We start from the raw sequence: 24012 nt of genomic DNA on the forward strand, positions 1-24012 counted from the left end.
TTTTAAGATTTTTTATTTATTTATTTGAGACAGAGAATGAGATAGAGCATGAGAGGGTCAGAGGGAGAAGCAGACTCCCTGCTGAGCAGGGAGCCCGATGCGGGACTCGATCCCGGGACTCCAGGATCACGACCTGAGCCGAAGGCAGTCGCTTAACCGACTGAGCCACCCAGGTGCCCTCTTTCTCTTCTTTATAATTAAGTCATCTCTATGCCCAACGTGGGGCTTGAACTTATGACCCTGAGATCAAGAGCTGCATGCTCTACTGACTAAGCCAACCAGGCACCCCCAGAAGACTCAGTTCTTTTTTTTTTATAATTTATTTTTTTAAAGATTTTTAAGATTTTTTTTTAATTTTTTTTTTAAGATTTTTTATTTATTTATTTGAGACAGAGAATGAGATAGAGCATGAGAGGGTCAGAGGGAGAAGCAGACTCCCTGCTGAGCAGGGAGCCCGATGCGGGACTCGATCCAGGGACTCCAGGATCATGACCTGAGCCGAAGGCAGTCGCTTAACCAACTGAGCCACCCAGGCGCCCCAAGAGGAGGGAATCTTAAGCAGGCTTCATACCCAGCACAGAGCCTGATGCGGGGCTCGAACTCACGACCCTGAGACCATGACCTGAGCCAAAGTCAAGAGTCGGATGCTTAACCGACTGAGCCCCCCAGGCACCCCACCCTCAGCTTTATTTCTTAAAGCGGACCCCAGGAAATGGCAGCACACAACAGAGCCGGTGCCTGGATGAATCCTGACCGTGGGTCATCAAGGAGCTCTTGGAGAAAGCGGCAATTGCCACAAAGCACATTGGGAGAGCCACCATCAATACAGAATTATCCTCTTTGGACGGCACAGTTATTAGGCTAGGACACTGCCAGGCCCCCAGGTTACGTGCGGCGGCTGATTTAAGAGACAAACTGCTAAACAGGTGTGGTCGCCCCTGCCGGGGCCACGGCTAACCCTCTGCACTCATGACTTAAATGAACACACACTCGGCATGCTCCTCTCCTTTGGGACGAGCAAGGCTGAGACAGACGAATGACTCTTTGCAAAGTAGAGCCAGGATTAAAGATTCGCGGAAGTTCAGAATAATTGACTGCAACTAGCAGGAGGTACTTTGGCAGAGATCAGCGCAAATCCTATAAAACAGTTTCAATACCATTTACATCAGTGCAAGCAGGGAGAGATGCACCCCGTCGGGGGCAGCGAGGGACGTGTCTGCGCTGAGAGGTGGCGGAGAGGCCGAGGTGCCCGGATTAAAAGGACCAGAAATCCAGCCCAAAGCAGCAGAGATGGGGTCCCTTGTGGGAAATGGGGGAAACTCAGGCTCCAGGATAAGATGCCCCCCCACACACAGATGGCTGGGTCTTCCAGGGGATGCCTGGCCAGAATCCTCCTCGTGGGCCAGAGACCCTCAACTCCACTCACACATTATCGTTTTCTCTCTGGGGGGGGAGGGGAGGGCGGCGTGGGGGGCGGCGGTTACAAGAACAAGCAGATTTTGACCAGTGTCTACTCCGGAGTGAGCTCCACCAAGAACTACATGTTGCAGGGGTGCCTGGGTGGCTCAGCCGTTAAGCGTCTGCCTTCGGCTCAGGTCATGATCTCAGGGTCCTGGGATCGAGCCCGGCATCGGGCTCCCTGCTCGGCAGGGAGTCTGCCGCTCCTGCTCCCTCTGCTACTCTCTCTCTCTGTCAAGTAAATAAATAAAATATTTAAAAAAAAAAAAAAAAAGAACTACATGTTGCAGCTTTTCAGCAGACAAACTCCATGTGTTGCGACAAATGGGACGTGAGGGGTTGGGTAAAACCCCATCGCGCATCTCTCTGCTCCCAAACCGCACCGGTCAGCTGCTCATGATGCCCACAGAACAAGCCTCAAGCAAGAGGTGCAAGCATCTCTGCCCAAGCGAAGTAAGAAAAAGTCTCAGAATATCTTCCCTCCCAGGAGCCACCCCGAAGAGATGAGAGCTCTCTTGGGGACCCGTCCCCACCTTCCTCCACAAGAACCCCCCAGGAGGAACAAACCCACTGAGGACCACGGATGGTGTCCGAATTCCCAGACTGTCCTAATGTGCTCAGTTGTTTGGAGAAGAAAATAAAGCGTTAGGAGACAGACTCCCAGTCTATCTGGGTCCTGACTCTGACCTCGTTGCTAATTTTAAAGAATCAAAACGTGGCCGAATACAAAGAAGGAAGTGACAGCTGAACTGAAGCCAACAACAGGGCATCGCACCATAAAATACCTGCGTTCCTCACAGGGCAGGTTGGGGGGGACTGAAGCCCAGGACTCAGGCAGGTGAGGCGGACCCCAGGGTCCCACGCACCCAAGTCTGTGATTTCAGTTTAATCGGAGTTGCTGGTGGTAAAGAACACAGCACCGCAGAGGAGGGGAACTTCCCGTGGGCACCTGCAGCAGGCTCTCCAGAGCCAGAACCGAGGCCCAGGATCAGCCGCTGTGCCTCCTCTCCGGCCTCCCGGCCTCCCTGCCTCTGACCCTGTGCCCCGAGTCTCCAAGCCTGAGCCTCTCCCACATGGCTCTTCACAGCCCGTGGGTTCTCAGCATTGCCACCTGAGCCCCAGAGTGACTACCTGTCCCCACCGCTGTCCCCACCGCTGACGTGTCCCCTGCACATGTGATCTTCCCTACACAGCACGTGTTTATTTATTTGTGTGCCACTGCCTAGAAGGTTCTGGAACATTCGATCCCTTAGCACTTGAGGAAGGACATCTAGTGGAAAGGGAGGTTTTCGGTGAATGAATGCATGCATGCACGCGTGTGGGTTCTTGCAGTCTGTCCAGGGCTCTAGTGTCACTGCATATTCCCTGTGGGCCACCTAAGAATGTCGTGTGACAAATTCGCAAACTGACTGAAAGTAGGATAGACAAGCCCAGGGAGGAAGACATCGAGGTTACCACCAAAAACACAGCGCTGCTGTCAGCCTGGCGGTCCAGAAAAAAAACCAGGCACCACAGTGCGGTCCCCTCCCCGGACGCGAATTCCTTCCCTAGGATCTGTGGACACGGGTGGGTCCGTGGATACGCTTAGCGAGCAAAGCAAATAGCTTCATTATCTAGTTGAAGAGCAGAAATGCAAGCTTGCAATACACCTCCCCATTACCTACCGGTCCAGCTATTTAGGCGACCACAGTGGCTTACATCGTCAATGAGGGAGCAAGACACCGGAATGCAAAGAAGCCGGGGCCAGGTGCTTGGCGGTCGCAGCCCTCCCTGGATAGAGCACCAGTGACACCTACTGACCGCTGGCTGCCTCGGGCGGCCGCCGTCACAAAAGCGGACAATCAAGTCTGTTTCTCTCTTTTTTGTGGCCTACTCTTGTTTGTTCGTTTGCCAAAAGGGAGGTGGGTGGAGAGATGGGCGAAATGTAACTTCCAGTTACAAGAAAAATAACTCAGGGGAATGAAAAGTACCGCATAGGAATACAATCAATAATACCCTGATACACTTGTCATGGGCAGCGTCTCATAATACATATAATTGGTGAATTGCTGTATTGTACATCTAGAACCAATTTAATATTATATGTCAGCTACACTTCAATTAAAACAAATTTAATTGTTGAGCCTAAACCCAAGTATTATAAAACTTTGCAAGGGACTCCCCGCCCCCCATTGCAAGTTCCAGGAACTGAGGATTTCAAACCAAATCTAATCACTGCTTATATACAGGGCAGCATGGGAGGTGTTCTCTGCACCCCACCTTCATGCCCGACACCCCATGCGTGTCCACCTCTGGGATTTTTCCTTGAAGACAGATACCGCGGGACTCGCCATAAATAACTTGGTGGTACTATAATTTGAATCCTGGGTTCCTGGCTTCTAACCGATGTCTCTCTCAACGCAGATGAATTCTGAATGATACGCGCACCTCCGGGATCCTGCGGTTTGGTCCCAGACTGCTACAATACAGCGAGTGTTGCAATAATGGAAGTCAAATGAATTCTTTGGTTTCCCAGTGCACGTACGACTTATATTTGCTCTGTACTGTAGTCTATTAAGAGTGCAAGTACATTTCTGGACTTTATTGCTCAAAACCACTAATCACCATCTAAGCTTCCAGCAAGTCCTAACCTTGGCTCAGAGGTCTTCATAACAAATACAATAATAGTGAAAAAGTTTGAAACATCGCAAGAACCACCAAAATGCGACAGAGACACGACGTGAGCAGATGCTGCTGAAAATCTGGCACGGATAGACTCGCTCGATGCAGGGTACCACAAACCTAAAATCTGTAAAGTCTGTCTGCCACGCACAATAAAATGAGGTGTCCCCGTAACTGATCTACCTGTCAGAGCTTGGATGGGGCCCCAGCTAACCAAAATCAGCATGAAATTAAATGTCTATTGGGGCCCCGCTGATTGTCAATGAAAAAAAGTCCCCTAGAGCGCGATCTTCACAGCTACCGCTTCTGGAATGTTCTCAGTACAGGAAGTAAAACGATAGCTGGACATGCGTGAAAGGCTATCTCACCATGAGCTAAGGACCCAGTGATACCAGCTGTGGGAGGCATGGCTTCACCATCCCCGCCTCTGTGCACAAACCACACCCAGCACCAGCAGCACACGCACCTCTCCCCTCCCTCCTCTCGGTGGGCACTGACCCTGTGCCCTGGCCGCCAAGGAGGGGACACAGCTCACTGCCCGACAACTTGCGCAATAAGCCAGTCCCTCTGCACATGATATCACTCAGCACACGGGTATCCTCGACTTAAAGGCAAGCACAGCTGACGTTTAGAGCTTTCTATGTGTTTGAGTTTTTGCGTATTTTTGAGAATTCTGCAACCTCTACCTAATGAAGCTGGGGCCCCTGGGGGGTGTTGTGCATCAAGGCTGGGAATAACTGTAATAAATATCATTGCCAATTTTATCCTTTCTAACCCCAACAAGACAATGTTAGGAAAGTAAAGATCCCAAGGTTCTGGCTCCTGGCTTGCCCTCCCATTTCCTTCCTGCCTGTGGCTAGCCCCTCAGCACAGGACGGAAGGGGCAGGGGACAGGGGACCACAGCGCCAGGCTAGCCCGGGACAGTTGGGGGGCTGGGGGGGCAGAGATGCCGAGGCTCCGCACCTGTGAACGGGAGATGTTGGCTTCTAGAATACTGTGGATAGTCTCGTCTGAGATGTGGATGGAAGAGCGAAGCTCGTGGGTTAGCTTGGAGACGTTCTGCATCAAATCTTTGACTTTAACATCTGAAAAACCATCAAAAGGAAGGAAATCTTGTAATAAGAAACGTCCGGGCTATTATTGACTGTGAAAACATGAATCCATACTAGACCCTGGCAAGGATCATGCAGCCGGTAATAAACAATGGATGAAGCCACGTCCTCCCCTCTGGAGGAGCCGAGATCAGTCATACTGAAATAAAACAGACCTAGGGTGTGTGGTCTTTCCTGCTCACTTGACCACTCTCTCTGAGACTCGTGTATTTTAGGATTTACTCTAGAAAGATGTTCTTCTTAGAGAAGTGATCAGCTCCTACAGAACTCATTCTTTCCACATATTTCCTTATCCCGCTTTATCTTAACCAAGAGGAGGATCACGTAAGGAGTTTCCAGAACTCTCCGCACATGGCCTGTTGGTGCTATGAACTGTACAGATAGAGTGGACGGAAAGCAGAGACTTACAGACACCGCATGGCTTGTCTGGGGAGGCAGGGCCAGGACGACACAAAAGTTTCTCTTCCTCCCCACTCCTGGTTTTGGCCCGCAGGATTCCAGAACTTTCCTTCTTAACCCCAAATACATCAGAACAGCCAAGTTCTGAATACTTTGTCATGTACAGTGTAATTTTCCCTTTGTATACTCTACTTTACTAACGTGTTTGTGTGAGAAAGCACACTTCATTCGTAATTGAGCAAAGCTGGAGGAAGCACATCTTACCCCCCGTCACTGTGAGATTGCTAAGAAAGGTCAGCACGGGATTCCCAGACAACCAGGTCTTCTCGAGGCTATGGGCCAACCTAAAATGGCAGAAAATTAAAGCGAATTTAGGCAAGATAAAACACCAGAGACAAGGTTGGAGTGAATAATCCTGCCTCCGTTCCCAGGAGATGAGCTGGATGACATCACATTTCCAGAAAGTTCCTCATATAATCAGACACACTGCGTGTCAAGCATGAATGCCCACGCCTGTCACAACTCCGGCACTGTTTCCTTGGAACCCCTGCCAGGCAAGATGAGTCAGGGGGATGAGGATGCGTGATAAGTGGGTCCTCATAAGTGTGGAAAGAACGGATAGACCAGATCACGGAGCGCGTGAGAAATTGGGATATCAAGAAGTCGATGACCCTTCTTTCTGCGCATAAGTCATTTGCAGAATACAAAGTGTGTGACCTCCCCTTCCGCTGGTTTGCACGTGGAGGACACAGAACAAAATTAATCCAATAAGAAGGCAGTTTGAAGACTCTTTGCCTGCTCTTACAAAACATACTGAACACTGTATTACAATCTCGGATCTTTGATCTCACGTCTTGATCATCTGTAAAGCCAGCCTGCGCGCGAACGCCGCTGGTATATTTCACCACTGAAAAACTTACAGTCATGGAAAACTTTGCTATTGCTATATGGTCCGAGATTCCCAAACTGAGATTTAGAAACTCAAGACATCTTCTTTATGAAGGAGAACACGGGGGCGGGCAGGGGGCCCAAGAGCGTACGTACGTGCGCACGTGTTGCCGAGCCAAGTCCAACAGCGGCGGGCATTCACAGTCCAGGTCGGTGGCGTGTTCCAGGCTGCTCTTGAAGCTTTCCAAGGAGCTAGAAAGATTCCTGCTGAGACCTTCACAATTCAGCGGAAGGGGTGAGGACCACATCTTTTGTATGTCCTAGAAAACAGCAGAGATCCAGTTAGAAACACACACACTTGTTCGTCGGAGCTCATGCCTGGCTTCCAGATAAACGCTTGCCCCTCCCCACGGCAAGGACTCCGTGCAATGCAAGCGTTCTGCTCACCTCCTCCCCCTGGGCAAACACAGTGCTGGAGACTGAGGAACGTACAAGCAGGTCTGATTGCACCTGCCCCTTGCAGAGTAGCGGAAGGAGCCCTTGGCTGGGTGCCTCGGGATCCCGCCTCTTGGCCCTGGCTCTGCCACAGACCGTCCAGGCGGGGTGGCCTGCTCTCCAAGGTCTGCCAGAGAATGAGCACCATCCAGCTGGCAACCGGGAGTTCATTCATTCCTGGTTTGAAAACTGAGCCTTTGAAGAATTCCCAGCCACAGAACCCACCCCTGAGAAGAAATCGTATGTGGCTGCCCATACATAAAGTGGGTAAAAGCTGGGTCTTCCCTGCCCTGAAGGTCCCTGTCTCCCCCTTGGCGAGGGGCACAGTGAAATCCCCGGTCTAGGCCAGATTCTAAGAGTCCTTGCCTATCTTAGCATCCTCTCTCTCTCTTTTTTAAAGATTTTACTTATTTAGTTGAGAGAGAGCATGAGCAGGGGAAGGGGCAGAGGGAGAGGGAGAAGCAGACTCCCCGCCAAGCAGGGAGCCCGATGCGGGACTCGATCCCAGAACCCTGAGATCATGACGTGAGCCGAAGACACGTTTAACCGACTGAGCCACCCAGGCATCCCTGTCTTAGCATCTTCTTTCGAGCATTAACCAGCCTCATGAAAGACCAATCATCTCACAAGAAAAATTTTTAGAATAATACCTATATAAAATACCTATAAAAATGCAAAACATTTATCGTACCCAAAATTAAATGACGCACACAGGTAATGTAAAATTTAAAAGAACTGGAAAAGCAGCACACATAGGCACGTTTACAGATACACGTGCCAATCCATACCTCCCCTGGACACAGAAATCCTGCCACACAGAACTGAGTCACGTCACAGGAATTTTATCTATGTCATCATATTTTATTTACATCCCCTGACTCTTCCTGATGTTGGAGTCGTGGCCCCAGCTTCTGCCAGTGAAGGGAAGAAAGGATCAAATGTAAGTCGACACTTTCGTAGTATTTCTGCTCAACACAACACGGACATATTTCCCCCAAAACCACCGTTAGTTTCTCTTGCAAAGGAAAACCGTGTATCATCCCGCTGACCAGAGAGAGCTAAGAGCTATATTTCCCAAGGAAAGTTAACCGTGGAAGAATACTGAAATGTACCCGAGCCCTGGAGTCATCTGACACAGCCGAGCAGGATCTGCCTGGGGGCCCGGAGTTGCCAGGGTAACCGGGGAGCACTCACCGGGAGCACTCACACAGGACCAGGGCACCCGGACTCACGCCACCACCAGCACCTCGGAACCACATCACGGGGGAGCCCAACCAGCCAGCAGACCACCACATACCTGGCACCCACTCACTAACTCGCCCAGGATTATGGGTCCCTTTCCAAGTTCACGTTTCCCAATCAATATGGGGGTGAACAGAAATCCTACAGAGCTGTTCGTTCATTCATTCATTCGTTCATTCATTCATCCCCTCGCCCCCTACAGGCTTGCATGCCAGGGAGGATGTCAGGTGACAGCCATTGGACAAGGTGGGTGGACGTCCGGGGCCTGTCTCAACAGCCTCCCTCCTCTGTGGAGGCCCCTCCTCCCAGCACACAGGTGCACGGATGCATCTGGGTCAGAACTAGGGGTACAACTCACTTCTGAGAACGTGGGTTGACTAAAACCCACTGCCCTGGGGCTCTGCCCCCGTAGAAAAGAAGCTTTCGTTCAGAATTCAGTAATTATATGCTAATTAAAAGTAATTCTACTCATTTATAATATTCCTGCTATGGATTTTATTCTTAAATTTAGCGACACAATAATTTTGAAACATATGGGGTAGTAGAGAAGGACAGTGCATGTCCCTCCCCAGCAGCAGGGACACTGGAAGGAAAGATCTGGCTTCCTTCATCACAGACACACTGCACTCCGTGCGAGATGTGTTGGGTGCAGAGGCCAAGGCTGTACTTTGGGGACGGGGTCAGGCCACCAAGCGCACGTGTCCGGGTCTGGCTACAAGAGGTCTGTAATCACGTAGGAACCGATCAGGGACGTGTACCCAGCATGCTTTGCAGAGGCAATGCTGTCCACAGGTGGGTCCAAAGGGCTGTATGTGGGGAGAGGGTCTGAAGCCCCCAGTCCAACTTGGGTTCCAGCCACATTCTCCACGTCTGGACTCACTGGGCACTTGCATCATAATTTAATGCATTTTTATTTCCTGATCTCCGTTTAGCTCCTTACTGCTGTTTTCCACCATTGAGGGTACCGAGCGGACTCAGCTGGGGTGCTCCCTTCCGGTGGGACTCCTCGCTGGCACTGAGGCAACCCTCTGTCAGAATGTTTTGTCAGATCCCGGAAAACTAAAAATAGCACGGTGCCTTTGGCTCGCCTCTGAGGGGCACCGGGCACTTCACACCCCGGAGCCTGAGAACACTGATATTTCTAAAAGCCTTGCACTCTTGCAAACCTTGACCCGTCCTGGAGGCTTTGCATCCTGAGATAAGCCAACTCCTATTTTTGTCATCAAAGACCGGAACGCCTGCTCTCTATCCAAACAGATCCAACTGTTGGCAGCCGGAGCTGTTGAGTCACATAGAAATTGGAACCATAAAGGCAGTCTTCGAGGCAGCTTTGAAAGCTGGGGGTGCTTGCCTTGCTTTATGATTGCAAACCTCACTCGGTACTCAAAAGGCGTCTGTCGGGGGTTTTTTATGGACCCACATTTAATACGGGACAGAGATCTGTGCAACCTGGAAATAAGATTGGGATGGTCTCCATAAATCAGTGTCAGTATGAAAGAGAGCTGGGTCCACATGGTGTCATCCCTGTAGGGACCCCCCAACCCTGCTTCCCGAGCGCATCACCAGTCCTCCCGAGCCTGATGCAGGCCGCCTCCTGCTCCCGCCCCACACCGTATTGGGGGACTTGGCCTAGCACCTCCAGCCTCCCTCCACGGCACCCTTCTCTCTGCTTGCTGTGGTAATCCAACCTGCCCCGGACATGTGTGAAGGTGGCACTGTGGAGATGACATCCAGACGGGCGCTTGTAGAAAGGAAGGCATTCGGTCCATTGCTGGACTCACGTCGCTCACGTCACGTCATCCATGCCTCCCCATCAGGTCAGGCCTGCCGGTGGGCCCCGTGGCCTTGGCTCGCAGGGGAAGGGAGCCGGCCAAGGGCGAAAGGCACAACCTTGGGCCCAGCTCTAGCTCGAGGCCCCGTGTAGCTGTTCCCTGGGCTTGTGTCCAAGTTCATAAAAGGAAGCCACGAGGCTGGTCCCCTTACAGCTATTGGCTCTCGATGCCTACCACGTGGGCCGTTAGTCAAAACCCACGATGGGCTGGTGAATGTTTAATAACTGGCTCTCTGGGAAAGAAGATGTTATTTGTAGAATTCGCCAATTTCCATGGTATAAATGGTGTCACCATGGCCTCGCCCAAGCCACCACCACGACGTCCCTGAACACAGAATCGGTTAGAGATGCACAGCGGTGCACTCCCGTAAGGTACTCCCGCCATATAGGAGCAGGAGATGTGAGCCTTCTCAAGAGCACAGACAATAGTAAAACACACACGGGGCGCCCGGAGGGCTCAAGTGGTTAAGTGTCTGCCTTCAACTCCAGTCATGGTCCCAGGGTCCTGGGATGGAGCCCCGCATCAGGCTCCCTGCTCAGCGGGGAGTCTGCTTCTCCCTCTCCCTCCTCCTGCTTGTGCTCTCTCGCCCTGTCTCTGTCTCTCTCTCAAATAAATAAATAAAATCTTAAAAAAAAAAAAAGAACTGAGTCTTCTTGGGGTGCCTGGCTGACTCAGTCAGTAAAGCATTCAATGCTTGATCTCAGGGTCATGAGTTCAAACCCCACGTAGGGCATAGAGATGACTTAATTAAAAAAAGAAAAAAAGGCAGGCACCTGGGTGGCTCAGTTGGTTAAGCATCTGCCTTTGGCTCAGGTCATGATCCCAGGGTCCTGGGATCGAGTCCCACATTGGGCTCCCTTCTCGGCAGGAAGCCTGCTTCTCCCTCTCCCTCTGCTGCTCCCCCCTGCTTGTGCTCTCCCTCTCTTTCTCTTTCTCAAATAAATAAATAATTTTTAAAAAAAAAACCACACCAAAATAATTAGGAATTGATGAACATTTGTTTTTCACCTAACTTATTGTCACATATGTTCATATCATTTGCTTATCGATGATGTCGAGGTTTAAGAACCAACTTGCGGGGTTCCCAAGAATGGCACATCCGCTGTCACGAGGCAGAGGGGAGGAGGGCCGCGGGCTAGCCTCTGACGTGGCTGAGGGTGGCTGTAGGAACAGAGCCAGCACACTCAGCATGAGCAGACTACCTCGTGTGGCCAGTGGGGATGAAAGTGAAATTCAGGGACATGAGGCGGAAGACAAACCTGGTAGTGGTCGTGTACCACGGAGGCCCCCTGGAGAGCAGGTAAGATCAGACGCCGCGTCCCACCTTGTTTGCAGCTCAGAACAGCACACAGCATGTCCTTGGTCAAGGAAGGGTTTTCTGCAGGAGTAAACATATGGACACGTCATCAGCAAACGATCCTCTCCCCAGTGAGCCGCTCTCCCCAAGTCATTTCTGAAAGACCCAAAAGGATGACAAATTCATAAACATTTCTTAAATCATCAAAATGCATATTCAGAATATGAAGGGGAAGCTGTTGGGTTCCAGACATCGGGTTTTTCCTGGATGTAACTGAATGTACAGAAATTAACGCTCCTCCCCCTCCCCACACTGGCTCGTCTTTCCATAGCCCTTTGGGCAGGGTCCCCATTCACTGGGTTTGCCCAGAACAGCCCTGGTTCCCCGACTGCCCTGGAGTAGCTGTGAACAGTGCACTCTTGGATTCCCCAAAGTGCCCCAGTTTGATGGGTGAGTGATTCACATGGTCAATTTGAGGCCCCCTCCCCCACTGTCCCCTACCTCACACCTCACAGCCCACCTCTCCACCTGCTCATAAGGCCTCTAATGGCTCTCGATTCCCTGGCCCAGCCCCCAATTCATCTTCATCTCTGAGTCATGGGGCTCCTCCTAAAGGGACATTGTTATAGTGACTAAGGAAATTCTCAACTTTTCCCTTTGGTGAGCCCTGTTCCTAGGCTCCCAGGGAAGCTACACTTTAACCTTTACCAAGGTCAGAATGACTTCATATCTCCAAAGCCCACAACCTTGCACATACTAAAAGCTTAAGATCGAGTTTGTAATTTTCTGGACTATCCTCCCTCATGTTGCTTTGAAACTCCTGATGTAACAAAAAACATACAACTGTGTTAGGAGTCAGCTGGACAGTTAGGTAATCAGGGCCAAGGTCCCCAGCAAGAAAATAGGGAGTCAGGACAGCTAAGACAGAACTGCTCTAACATCCCATTTTGCAGCTTAGATAGGACCACACTGACATTCTGCTTTACAACCTTTACGGAAATGACTTCTGCAAAACATCCTAAAATAAGACAATTAACCACAAAAGCATTTGTCAGTATCACGGGCAAGGGGCAGTTAAGACCTAAGCCCCCAGATATCAGCAAAAAAAGACCATCAGCACGTGGACATGAACCTAACAGGTAGACAGATACGTGACCAAAGCCCTGATTGGCACGACTCAGCACATCCCAATTGCTTAAGGAGGTTCAGCAAAAGAGCTCATAAAAACCCCTAAACTTAGAAACTCTGGGGGCAACCCTCTCGGACCCCCCACCTCCCTCTCTGGGAGCTTTATACTCTTGCTCAATAAACTGTGCTTTGCTGTCCACCACACTTGGTCTGGTCTACCTCTTCCTTCTTCAAAGCGGCATGACCAAGAACCATAGGCACTAAGGAGATGCAAACCCTCTAACACCTACACCACATGTACCTTCTTGGGAGCCCTCTCTTCCTTAGGAAGACTGTGTATCCCGGGCAGCTGCCCTCACTTGGGCTCGAATAAAACTCTCTTCCTTTATGCATGATTTCTAAAAGATTTGTTCATTTTGCATTGATAATAGGAATCTGCCCAAAGGCTGGTGTGGCATCCACAGCCTTGTGCAGCCTCTGGCCGCCCCCATCCCTGCTCACACCTGGGGCTCCTCCCCACTTCCCAAAGCCACCTGTACCTCCTGCCCTGCCCGGGCCTCCTCTCCTGAGCCTGCCTTTCAGAGCTCTGCCTCAGGACACCTGCCTCCCACCAGCGCTAAGCCCGCCCTGCTGCGCCCCTAGCCGGTAAGTGCACGCTACAGGCTCAGTCAGTGGATCTGGGACTCTTGATCTCAGGGTCCTGAGTTCAAGTCCCATGTTGGATGTAGAGATTACACAAATAAACTTTAAAAAGAATACAGCGTATAATACATATAACATACAAAACACGTGTTAATTGACTGTTTAAATTATGGGTAAGGCTTTTGGTCAACAGTAGGCTTTAGTTAAATTTTGGAGAGTCGGAAGTTATACGTGGATTTTCAACTGCACGAGGGGGTGGAGGCCCCAAACCCCACATCGCTCAAGGGTCAACCATACACACGATGCAGACTGCGTAGAATATACCCAAAGTCATGCTTTTCAGAAGCAACCACCTGAAAGCTTCATTGGTTTAGTTTCTCATTAATAGCGCGATTTCTCTGAGTTTGAAAACAGATCTCCTTATTGTAAAAAATGCAAAATATGCCTCTTAAGCAATCTGCTATGAAAATATGACACAAAAGGGGTAAAGCGCTATGAAATGCGCCCGCATTGTCTTTGGAGACAAAAGGAGCCTCTGCTTTGGAGAAGACATGACAATATGTTCAGGAGTTATGTTATCCAAACCTAATGGGGCATCAGATGCTCCAGGAAAGAACTCACTGACCGTGTGGATTTAGGCAAGGACTAGGTCCACCCTTCACTTTCCTGCTGTAAACTGAGAAAGCGGGAGAGGTGGGGACTCAGGCCTGATGTTTCTGGAAGGTCGGGTCAGGGAGGATGTGCTGGGCTGTCAGAACTGCCCCTGCATCTAGCACACCCTCCAAGGGACCACCTTCGAGGTCCCTTTCCGGACCCCTCCCCTCTACTCCACCCGCCCCAGTCCCACAGGCTCCTCCACTGGACTCCCTGACTTCTTCACTTCCAGGTCCCGGGCAACCCACTCCCATTCTCCGGGCCTCAGTGTGCCAACTGGGGACCCCAGAAGGTCAAAGAAGACAAGTCCCTCTGGTCCAATGAGCCCATCAGGCCACACCCCCTGTCCTCGTGCAGACATTTCTAACAGATTTCAAGTATTAGATCCAGAGGACAAAAAGGACAGCTCTCCTCGTGGTGATGCCGAATTTCATTCTGTGACACGCAAATAACTACCATATTTTCAATAGTAACAGTCACTGATCTGAGCGCTATTCCTTTTGTGTGACGGAAGAGGAGTCACGTGCCCCTTTTGGCCCACCCCACCCCCAAATCCTCACTGGCTGGTGCTTATACCCTTCCCCGGCCTGTCACGGCCCCCTCCTATTCCATAAATGCAGTGACGGTTTAATGAGGAAAGTGGATGACAGTCTGAATGTGACCCCGTCATGCCTGAGTTTTCTTGAAATGAAATAGACAAATTCAAAATTAATTCTGTTGCCCATGTAATGTTCAGTCTGCAACCTTCATTTAGTAGCTGCACTGCAGAATGGCAAAATAAATACAAATCCAGGTATTAACGAACGTTTAATTCATTTAAAAGTCATTACAGTAGACTTTAGCCATTACATTTTGACTGAGAAACATCAGACTCCTTATGTGTCTGAAGGTGGCTGGGTTCAATGTCAGGTAAGCATTCGGGATGCAGAAAAAAAATGCCATTTGCAATTGACTTGAGCATGCTTCCTGGGGCTGAAAACATGTGTGGCCTGTCCTAAGGTGTACTTAGATATTCAGTGCTTGATAGTCAAAAGAATTGCCAGCGTACACATCTCGAATCAGAAGTAGAGATTTTCTTTTAAAAAAGGGGGGGAAAATCTACATGCCAACTGGGGTTTCACTTACATCGACGAATGTGTCCCTAACTCCGCCACACACGCAGACACACACACATGCACGTACACACACGCACACGCGCATGCACACTCACACACAGAAGCACACACATGCACGTGTGCATGCACACGCATACATGCAAGCACGCACACACATACACACACATACACACACGTGTGCATGCACACGCACATGCACATGCACATACACACATGCAAGCACACATGCACATGTGTGCGCGCATATACACACATGCACGTGCACACGCACACACATGCACACGCACACACGCACGCACGCATGCACACTCAGAGAAGCACACACATGCACACGCGCATACACACATATGCACACGCACATGCACATGCACATACACACATGCAAGCACACACGCACACGTGTGCGCACATATACGCACATGCACGTGCACACGCAAACACATGCACACGCAAACACGCATGCATACACATGCATGCATATTCCCTTTTCCTGTTTCTCAGCCTAAATGATTCCTGCGTTGGTCCCTAAATTACTGTTTCTCATCTTCAACTTGCACTGTGCTGGGCAGCCGAGCGCGGGCTGGCACCCACAACACATGAGGCCCAGAGAGGTGACCTGGGTCCCCATCTGGTTTTATTTACCTCCTCCTACCCGTGCTTTGAATCAGGCCTGGCTCCCACTCTGGAGGGCTCAGCTGGCAGCTGCCGGGCAGGACTGGGACTCAGCCCGTTTGATCCCGAAGCCCCCGCCCCACTCAGCCTGATTCCCCTTCCTGTGGGCGTGGAGCTGGGTTTTGCCTCACCTGGGAGTGATTACGGAGGGCTGCCACCTAGGGGGCGGGGCGGGGGGCGGCGGGGAGGGCAGCCCTGCAGACAGGGAGGCTCAGATCCTCCACTCCTGTCCCTGCACCCACTGTCCCTGCACACTCAGGCCTAATAGCACCAACTCTAGGTCACATAGGCGGCCCACCTGCAAAAATGACGAACCCACGGAGAAACAGCACCGTCACTTTCTGCAGAGTCGTGATGGCTTCTGGGGGTTTCTGAAGCTGCTGGAACATCTGACACATTTCCACACTAAGGAATAAAACAGACAATGGCATGAAAAGGTGAAAATGGGCAAGCAGTGTGAGTCACTGCTGGTTACAGTAAGTCATCAGAAGCCCCGTCCACGATGGACTCCAGACACACAGACGGCCGTCTAGACCTCTAGGAAATACTAGGCGTCCCGCTCTGGAAGCACCGACTCCGGGGCCAGGAAGCCGGACATCTGCCCTTTCCTTGCCTTCATCCGTTCTCAAATGCAAAGGTCAGTGATCAAAGGGTGGGAAAAAAAACAGGAGCGGAGAAAGTCAGTGGAAAGAAATCCTACGGTTTACTAGTTATGTGCAGAGAATTCACTGCAACGGATGCATTTAGTATGTAAGATTCTTATCTTTCAGCAAAAGTTGGTGTAGCGTGCATGCGTGCGTGGGGGGGGGGGGGTGTTTGCACGTGTGTTGGTCTTTATGGAGTCCACTGGTGGTGTTGGAATAACATCGTCCAGACCAATGTGGGGTTTTTTTGTTTTTTTGTTTTTTGGGGTTTTTTTAAAGATTTTATTTATTTATTTGACAGAGAGAGACATAGCGAGAGAAGGAACACAAGCAGGGGGAGTGGGAGAGGGAGAAGCAGGCTTCCCGCAGAGCAGGGAGCCCGATGCGGGGCTCGATCCCAGGACCCCGGGATCATGACCTGAGCCGAAGGCAGATGCTTAACGACTGAGCCACCCAGGCGCCCCAGACCAATGTTTTATTAAGCAGCTGTGCTGTAAGCCCTGAAGGCTGGTTTTTCCTTTTGTAATGCAAGTGCCCAGCTTAAACTTTAATTGCAAATGCTTGCATTTCAAAGATATCTCAAAACCACACATTACCAGCCACACCCCATGGAGGCACCTTTGTTTGAAAAATCTTGGTTGATTTTGATAACTGCTCACTTTTTCTCTTCCCGTGCTTTAAATGCCTTCTCTTGGGCTTTAAGTTCACTGATAGAGAGTGAGCCAATGAAACCCTAGGTTCCCACCTTCGGCCCCAAATAAGCAGAAGCCCCAGCCAGCATTCTTTCTATCTGTGACCTCACTTTGCGGCCCCAGGTATGGCATGTAGTTTCCAGAACTCGTCCGTCATAAGCCGTTCCCCGGTGGTGGCCGCTGAGGGCTGGTCCAGCCACAGCGGTGGTTATGGATGAGCTGGTACCACACAGAGCAGGGGCCCTTCCTCAGTTCTACCATCACGCTGACCGAAAGGGCTCAGGAATTCAGATTTACTTTTTTTTTTTTGAACCCCAAATGGCTTTTGTCTCCCTCTGAGATGAGCCAATACTGTTTCCAAAACTCAAAACCATCCTCCACCTCAGACACAACTGAGCATATAAGTAACAGGATCTGTGAAGCACCTGCAAAGAATTTAACAAAGCGTGTGTGTCTATTCTTTTTTTTTTCTTTTCTTTTTTTTTTTTTTTTTTGACACTGTGGGTCACATCAACTGATGAAGGATACAACTGCCCAAGGAAATGCCCCAAAATTCCTTGAAAAGGAATATCCTTGATGAGGTTCTGAGTCAATGCCACACTCAGAATTCTCCAGAACACTGTGACAAACAGAGCAGGGTTTATTTGTTTGTTTGTTTAAATACAATCCAGGGCACCTGGGTGGCTCAGTTGGTTAAGCGACTGCCTTCGGCTCAGGTCATGATCCTGGAGTCCCTGGATGGAGTCCCGCAGCGGGCTCCCTGCTCAGCAGGGAGCCTGCTTCTCCCTCTGACCCTCCCCCCTCTCATGTGCTCTCTCTCTCTCATTCTCTCTGTCTCAAATAAATAAATAAAATCTTTAAAAAAAAATAAAATAGGGTGCCTGGGTGGCTCAGTTGGTTAAGCGACTGCCTTCGGCTCAGGTCATGGTCCTGGAGTCCCTGGATCAAGTCCCGCATCGGGCTCCCTGCTCCGCGGGGAGCCTGCTTCTCCCTCTGACCCTCCCCCCTCTCATGTGCTCTCTGTCTCTCTCATTCTCTCTGTCTCAGATAAATAAATAAAATCTTTAAAATAAATAAATAAATAAATACAATCCGATGTTTTTACAGCATGCTGTTTTAAAATTTACTTTCCACAAAGAATGAAACTTTCTGGAAAAAATAAAAATAAAAAGTTTAAAATCCCTCCTGCTTTTTGGGGCTGACTCTGAACAGCCACAGAACCACCCTGCTCCAACACACCTAATGGGATGGGAACAGCCACCTGCCCTGGCAAACGTGGATTTTCTCCAAATGGAGGATTGTTTCTCCATCGTTGAGAATCCAACCAGTCCTCAGAGAATGCAGTTATCACATGTTAATACGGAAGGCTCAGCGTAGTGGTGCTGTGTATATTTATCAGGACAAGAGCGAGCTTACTGATTCAATGCACTTCTGCCTGGGGTGCGGGCCTCCTTGAGGTAATTAAAAACTGGGGTTTTGGGGTACCTGGGTGGCTCAGTCGGTTAAGTATCCAACTCTTGGTTTCAGCTCAGGTCATGATCTCAGGGTCATGAGATCAAGCCCCGCATCAGGCTCTGCACTCAGCGCAGAGTCTGCTTGAGATTCTCTCTCTCCCTCCCTCTACCCTCCCCTCCTGTGCACTCTCTCTCTCTCAAATAAATGAATAAATCTTTAAAAAAAAAAAAAAAAACAGGGTTTCTTCATAGTTATACTAGCAAATTGCAGATTTGAGAGAGTCTGACATTGTTTGATGCTTTTGAAGGTAAGGCAAAATGACACAAAAATCTTCTAGGGAAGCCAGATTCAAGGGCAGTGGGTTGCTCTAAACTAGAGAACAAACAAAATAAAGAGGTTTTGTTTTTAGGTACAATAAAAATATGGTGGAACTGGAGAATATTTGGGGGCAGGAAATAGTTATTCCTGAACTGTGTTTTAGTGCCATAGAAAGACAAACATTTATCAGCGTCATTTCTGGCCAAATCAAACATGATGGTGTGTAGAGCGATGTATTAATCACCATCTGGTATTACATATCTTGGTAAACTGGGGGATTTTAATTATTACATTTTAGTTGTGCCTAAAAGATCGTGGACCTGGAAGCAAAAGAATCCTGATTTCATTTTCTGTACACCCACCAAAGGCTGCCTTCTGTCTCACTCAGTAGGTGTGCCACACTGGGTAAAACACTAAACTCCTCCAAATCTTGGTTTCCCAGCCTCCAACGTGAGGAATGTGGTGTGGCCCAGCATTCTGTAAACTACAGCATGCTCACGGGTCACCTGGGCATCTTGGTAGAGCGTGGGCCCTCGGTGGGCAGGCGTGCGGGGGTTGGGAACCCGCTTTCAGGTAAGCTGCTGGCCCCACGAGCTCCCAGTGCAGAACGACGGGCTCCATCAGACCTCAGACCCATGACCAATGGGATGACCTACTTTGGGCATTTGGTGTCTTCCCCATTGAAGAAGCCGATGATAAGAAGAGTGAAAACAGAGAGAGAAGGAAAGCAAGTGATCGCTAAGCAGGAGAACCCTGGGAACCCAGCTTTGTGAGCTTAGTGACTGGGTGGTAGCCACACAGCAAGTCCACGGCCCATTCATTTCCAGTCTTGGGGCACGGTATAAATGCCCTCCCCGGAGACCCAGAAACATGAGATGAAAGATGGAGTCCATGGAGCGGAGGGATTGCCAAGACTGCCTCCGGCTCACATGGAAACTCAGAACAGAGCATATTGTATGGTCTGGGGTCAGAGGTATTGCAGAGATAAAGCCAGAAGCTCTGGAAGTCAGCGTGCAGATTTCGAGGCAGTGATAGTTCCTCATGCCAGGAGACCCTTGTCTCACTGATCAAGGAAATTCCGCCGAGTTAAAAAAGATGGCTGGATTCAAGGTGCAGCCCGATAGCAGCAGAACCAGCAGAAAACAGGCCAAGTTCTCTGTCAGATGAGCGAGTGTTTGGTGGCATCTCCAATCTCCCTATGGGATGAAGAGAAATGTAGGAGCAGGCAGGGGCCATAGACCATCCAAAGGGTACTGTCACACACAGGAAGGATGGACTGGGACAGAGCAGGCTCTTGGAGGCTGCATACCCAGGACACAAATCCTCCAACCTGAGGCAGCAGAAGCTTCTAGAACATGATGAGTAACAGGACCTGAGCAGGGCTCCCCTGACCTGCCTCTCAGAGATGGGGGCAGAGCTTGGAGGTGGATCAACCACAGTGTTGGATTGAACCTAAAGAGGGAAAAAGCCAGGGCACCCGGCTGGCTCAGTCAGTGGAGCACGTGACTCTTGATCACAGGGTTGTAAGTTTGAGCCCCACATTGGGTGCAAAGATTACTTAAAATCTTTAAAGAGAAAAGAAACCGGGGCGCCTGGGTGGCTTAGTCGTTGAGTGTCTGCCTTCAGCTCAGGTCATGATCCCAGGGTCCTGGGATCAAGCCCTGCATCAGGCTCCCTGCTCCACGGGAAGCCTGCTTCTCCCTCTCCCACTCCCCCTGCTTGTGTTCCCTCTCTCGCTGTGTCTCTCTCTGTCAAATAAATAAAATCTAAATAAATAAATAAATAAATAGAAAAGAAACCAAGAGCTGCCTGTCCCTTTCCAGGGGTGGTTACAACTGAAAGGACACTTTTCTGCATGGAATACATAGCCTTATATTCTTATTTGCCTACAGTAGGATCTTTGGCAGCCAGAGTATACAAATACAAAAGCTGTGTATGTACCTTGCTGGGGACAAGTGAATAGAACAAGAAGTTTTTCCTTTTGAAAATAAAATAATGTACTGTCAAACAATGTTGGATAAATCCAAAACCTATCTGAATGCCAAATCACGAGGCAAGTCATGAAGACACTGGACTCAAGTCACTGGATGTTGAAACGAACTCCAGCATGCAATCAAGGTGAAGTAGAGGATCATACTTAACCTGGTTCCAGGCCATTCCTGCAGAGTCCTGTTTTGTAGTCACTGCAAGGGGGCAAAAAGGAAGTGAAACAGGTGTTTCATTACCTTTGATCCATCAGCGGGACCTCTTGCCAATACTCCGTCAATGCAATTAATCCCTTCAGGAATTGCTCGAAACTTGATAACGGCTTGAGGATGTAAGGAAAATCAGCCATCTCCTTTTTGGTCCTCTCTTCTTTTCCCAATGTGATCTTCTCTCTAGTGGTTGCATTAATAAAACTCTCAAAAATGGGCTGGAACAAAGTTCTCCTGGAATTTCTCCACTGAGAGTTGTTTAGGGGAAGTTCCTTCCTCAAGAGAGCCATTCTCCTTAACATGACCTGGACTGCTTCTTCAAGCCGTTGATGAGTTATGTTCTCAATCAGAGAGGTGTTGGAAAACAAAGCTCCACTCAGATCATCTCTTGCACCAGAGACCTCCCCAGCTGTTTCTATGGCTTTCAAAAAGTTATCTGGATGTTGAGCTAATGTCAACAACAGGTTATAGACACTCCAGTCATCCTTCTCTAAGTTACTCCAAAGAGCTTCCAAGGTGAGATCAATCGCCTTTCTCAAGTAAGTCCCAATTTCCATGCTGTCTTGTGATAGCATTTCATCCAAAAACAGGATCACTTCCTGGGTTCTTTCCCACATTGTATCTTGAGGGTAACTATGAGTGGGAAGGGGATTAGGATGTAAGAAGTCTATCTGGTTGATGATATTATTTATAGGAACTAAGGAATCCAAAATTTCTTCCCATGCATTGACAGAATCCATAGCAAATATTCTAGTCCCATTATTAAAAGCTACCACAAGATGCTCCATGGCTCCCAAATTGCTTTTCACAGAAGTTAAAAATTCAGCAATTTCTTTCAAAATATCAGAAAAGTCCTTGGACTGGTTCACATATGAGAATGTGCTTGAAGACATGTTGACAATATCAGAGTCTTGTGAAATATTAAGTTTGACCCCAATCATCCCAAAAGCCAAGTCAAGAAATGGTGTCAACAAGTCGTTTATATTTTCAGATAATAAATGGTCTACATTCTTCAAAGTAGTTAATTCACTCACAACGTTTTGAACACTTTGTCGCAAAACGGGATAGAGACTGCCAAAGAATTTCATAGTGTCAGTGGTATTGGAGATGGAATGAATTTCAAATATGGTGGCCATCTTCCTGGCAACTTTCGTGGCTAGCCCCACAAGTTCCACAGTGGAGGTCACCGAGGTGGCAAGATCTCTCATCTCAGCGACGTCCCTCACCAGCATGGTCAGGGTATCAGACATTTCCAAGAGGGGCTCTGGGGCACCACTTTCTCCACCAGCCCTTGAGATAACACCAAGCAATCTCTTAATAATGTCTAATGTTGCCCTGTTTCTTAGAGGGAATGAATTATTTATAAAGGAAAGCAAACCAGTTAGATTGGAAAGTATAACTTCTCGGAGTGTAGGATACAAGTCACGGAAACCCTCGTGAGGAGAGTTTACCAGTATATCCATGAGACGTGCTAGCTCCGTAGAACTTCCTCTCACAAGTTGAAGAGCTGACCTAAGATTGTGACTGAGTTGGAGGAGATCCTCAGAGCTGTTCATGTGAAAGAGCAACTGACTCATGACCACAAGAAACTCCAAATTATTTTCGGTCTTATTTTTCCCTGGGGTTTCCCTTAGAAGAGCATTAAATAAACCTCTCATGAACTTCAATCCTTGATGATGATCAAAATAAAATTTTCCATTGTCTAAAATAAATGAACTTGTGATTAGATGATTTAGGATCTCCTTTAAACTTGAGAAAATGCTCATCAGTCTGTCTTCTTTTGAGGTGGTAAGAAATTGATCTGGTGTCAGAATCTCTAGAATTTTATCCTTTGGGACAAAACTGTAAATAAAAATTTTTAAATTTCATTTTTAGCAGTGGAAAGATCAAAACCTAGAGTCATACTTTTGTTTCATGGTAGGCATCATGGGGGGTGGTCACACTGACTACAAGATGACATGCTAACACACATTCCAGATGAAAATTAATATTTTGGTGCCAAATAATGAAAAGGATGGAGGAATTTCACAGATAATCCCATTACAATGACTCAAACCTAGCCACTTCAAAAGCCACATACTTTTGGTTTTAAAAAAGATGGGAAGGTGAAATCAATATAAATTGCTTCTCACTGCAAGAGGTAACATCTTGCTGAATGTTCAAAGTCCTAGCAAATCGCTCAGACAGGTGATGGCTCTGTGATGTGTCAGCAAGAGCAAGGCTAGGCTGAGGGACGGCCCATTCCCACAAGCTGTCTCGGTCAGCGGTGAGCGACAAGGTGGATTCCCTCAGGAGAGTAGAGGCTGAAAGGAAGTCAGTAGCCAGTTTGCAGCATCAACACTAACCCAGGTGCTGCTGGGAAGAGATTTTGCGGTGTGATTAAAGCCCCTGGTGAGTAAACTCAGACTGAGGAAAATGGGATTTTGTCCTGGGTGGGCCTGACTTCATCAGCTGGAGGGCCTTCAGAGCGGGCTTAGAACTTCCCTGACCTAGCAACGCCAAATAGCAACTGCTCTTCTCCCCAGTCATCCCCCACCCCACAACTGTCTCCTGTGGGAGCACGGCTTCCAGACAGCCTGCCTTACTGACTTTACACCTGCTTAGCCAGTGGCCAAAAGCAGAGCAGCCAGTTCCTTGAATTAACTCCTCGATCTGGTTCTACTTCTGTGGCTGAGCCCTGACTGATACAGACATCACAGAATGAACTGGAATATCCGTCCTGCCTTTTCACTGGTAAGCTTCAAATAAAATGAAAAAAAGGCATAGGAAGAAAACATAATGTGACCATCAGTTTTAAAATTTTAGATGAATTGGAATGAAAATATTTAAATGCCTCACTGGTGATGAGACAGTTACTACATCAATTCAAATTATGACCAAGTATGTGCATATACATATATAAAAACTAATGCTTAAGTTCCACATAAAATAGAACTTCATAACTATTTTCATAACCCAAGAACGTAAGAAAGCATAAGTGATTAATCACCAAGGGCTAGGTTTCTATATGTGTTTACTACTTAGATGACAATCATCAAAATTATTTCACCATGATATTTTAATAAAATGTCCATTAAGACAAAATTCACTTCAAAGGTCATCCAAAGGTGAT

The 24012-nt window shown here is 48.7% G+C and overlaps 1 protein-coding gene across 1 annotated transcript in view; it reads right to left on the reverse strand.

The window, feature by feature from the left end:
* Nucleotides 1-24012, reverse strand: part of ABCA13 (ATP binding cassette subfamily A member 13) — a 379838-nt gene that overhangs the window by 273437 nt on the left and 82389 nt on the right. The window contains exons 18-23 of the mRNA XM_064575492.1: nucleotides 20931-22742; nucleotides 15895-16001; nucleotides 11348-11466; nucleotides 6676-6839; nucleotides 5896-5975; nucleotides 5084-5205 (exon numbers count right to left, since the gene is read on the reverse strand). Of these exons, the coding sequence (XP_064431562.1) occupies nucleotides 5084-5205; nucleotides 5896-5975; nucleotides 6676-6839; nucleotides 11348-11466; nucleotides 15895-16001; nucleotides 20931-22742 (2404 nt within the window). The remainder of the gene's footprint in view (nucleotides 1-5083; nucleotides 5206-5895; nucleotides 5976-6675; nucleotides 6840-11347; nucleotides 11467-15894; nucleotides 16002-20930; nucleotides 22743-24012) is intronic.

The sequence above is a fragment of the Mirounga angustirostris genome, unplaced genomic scaffold (genome assembly GCF_029215605.1).
Source record: "Mirounga angustirostris isolate CCGP_5_RB_7025 unplaced genomic scaffold, mMirAng1.0.hap1 SCAF_12, whole genome shotgun sequence".
Taxonomy (NCBI): domain Eukaryota; kingdom Metazoa; phylum Chordata; class Mammalia; order Carnivora; family Phocidae; genus Mirounga; species Mirounga angustirostris.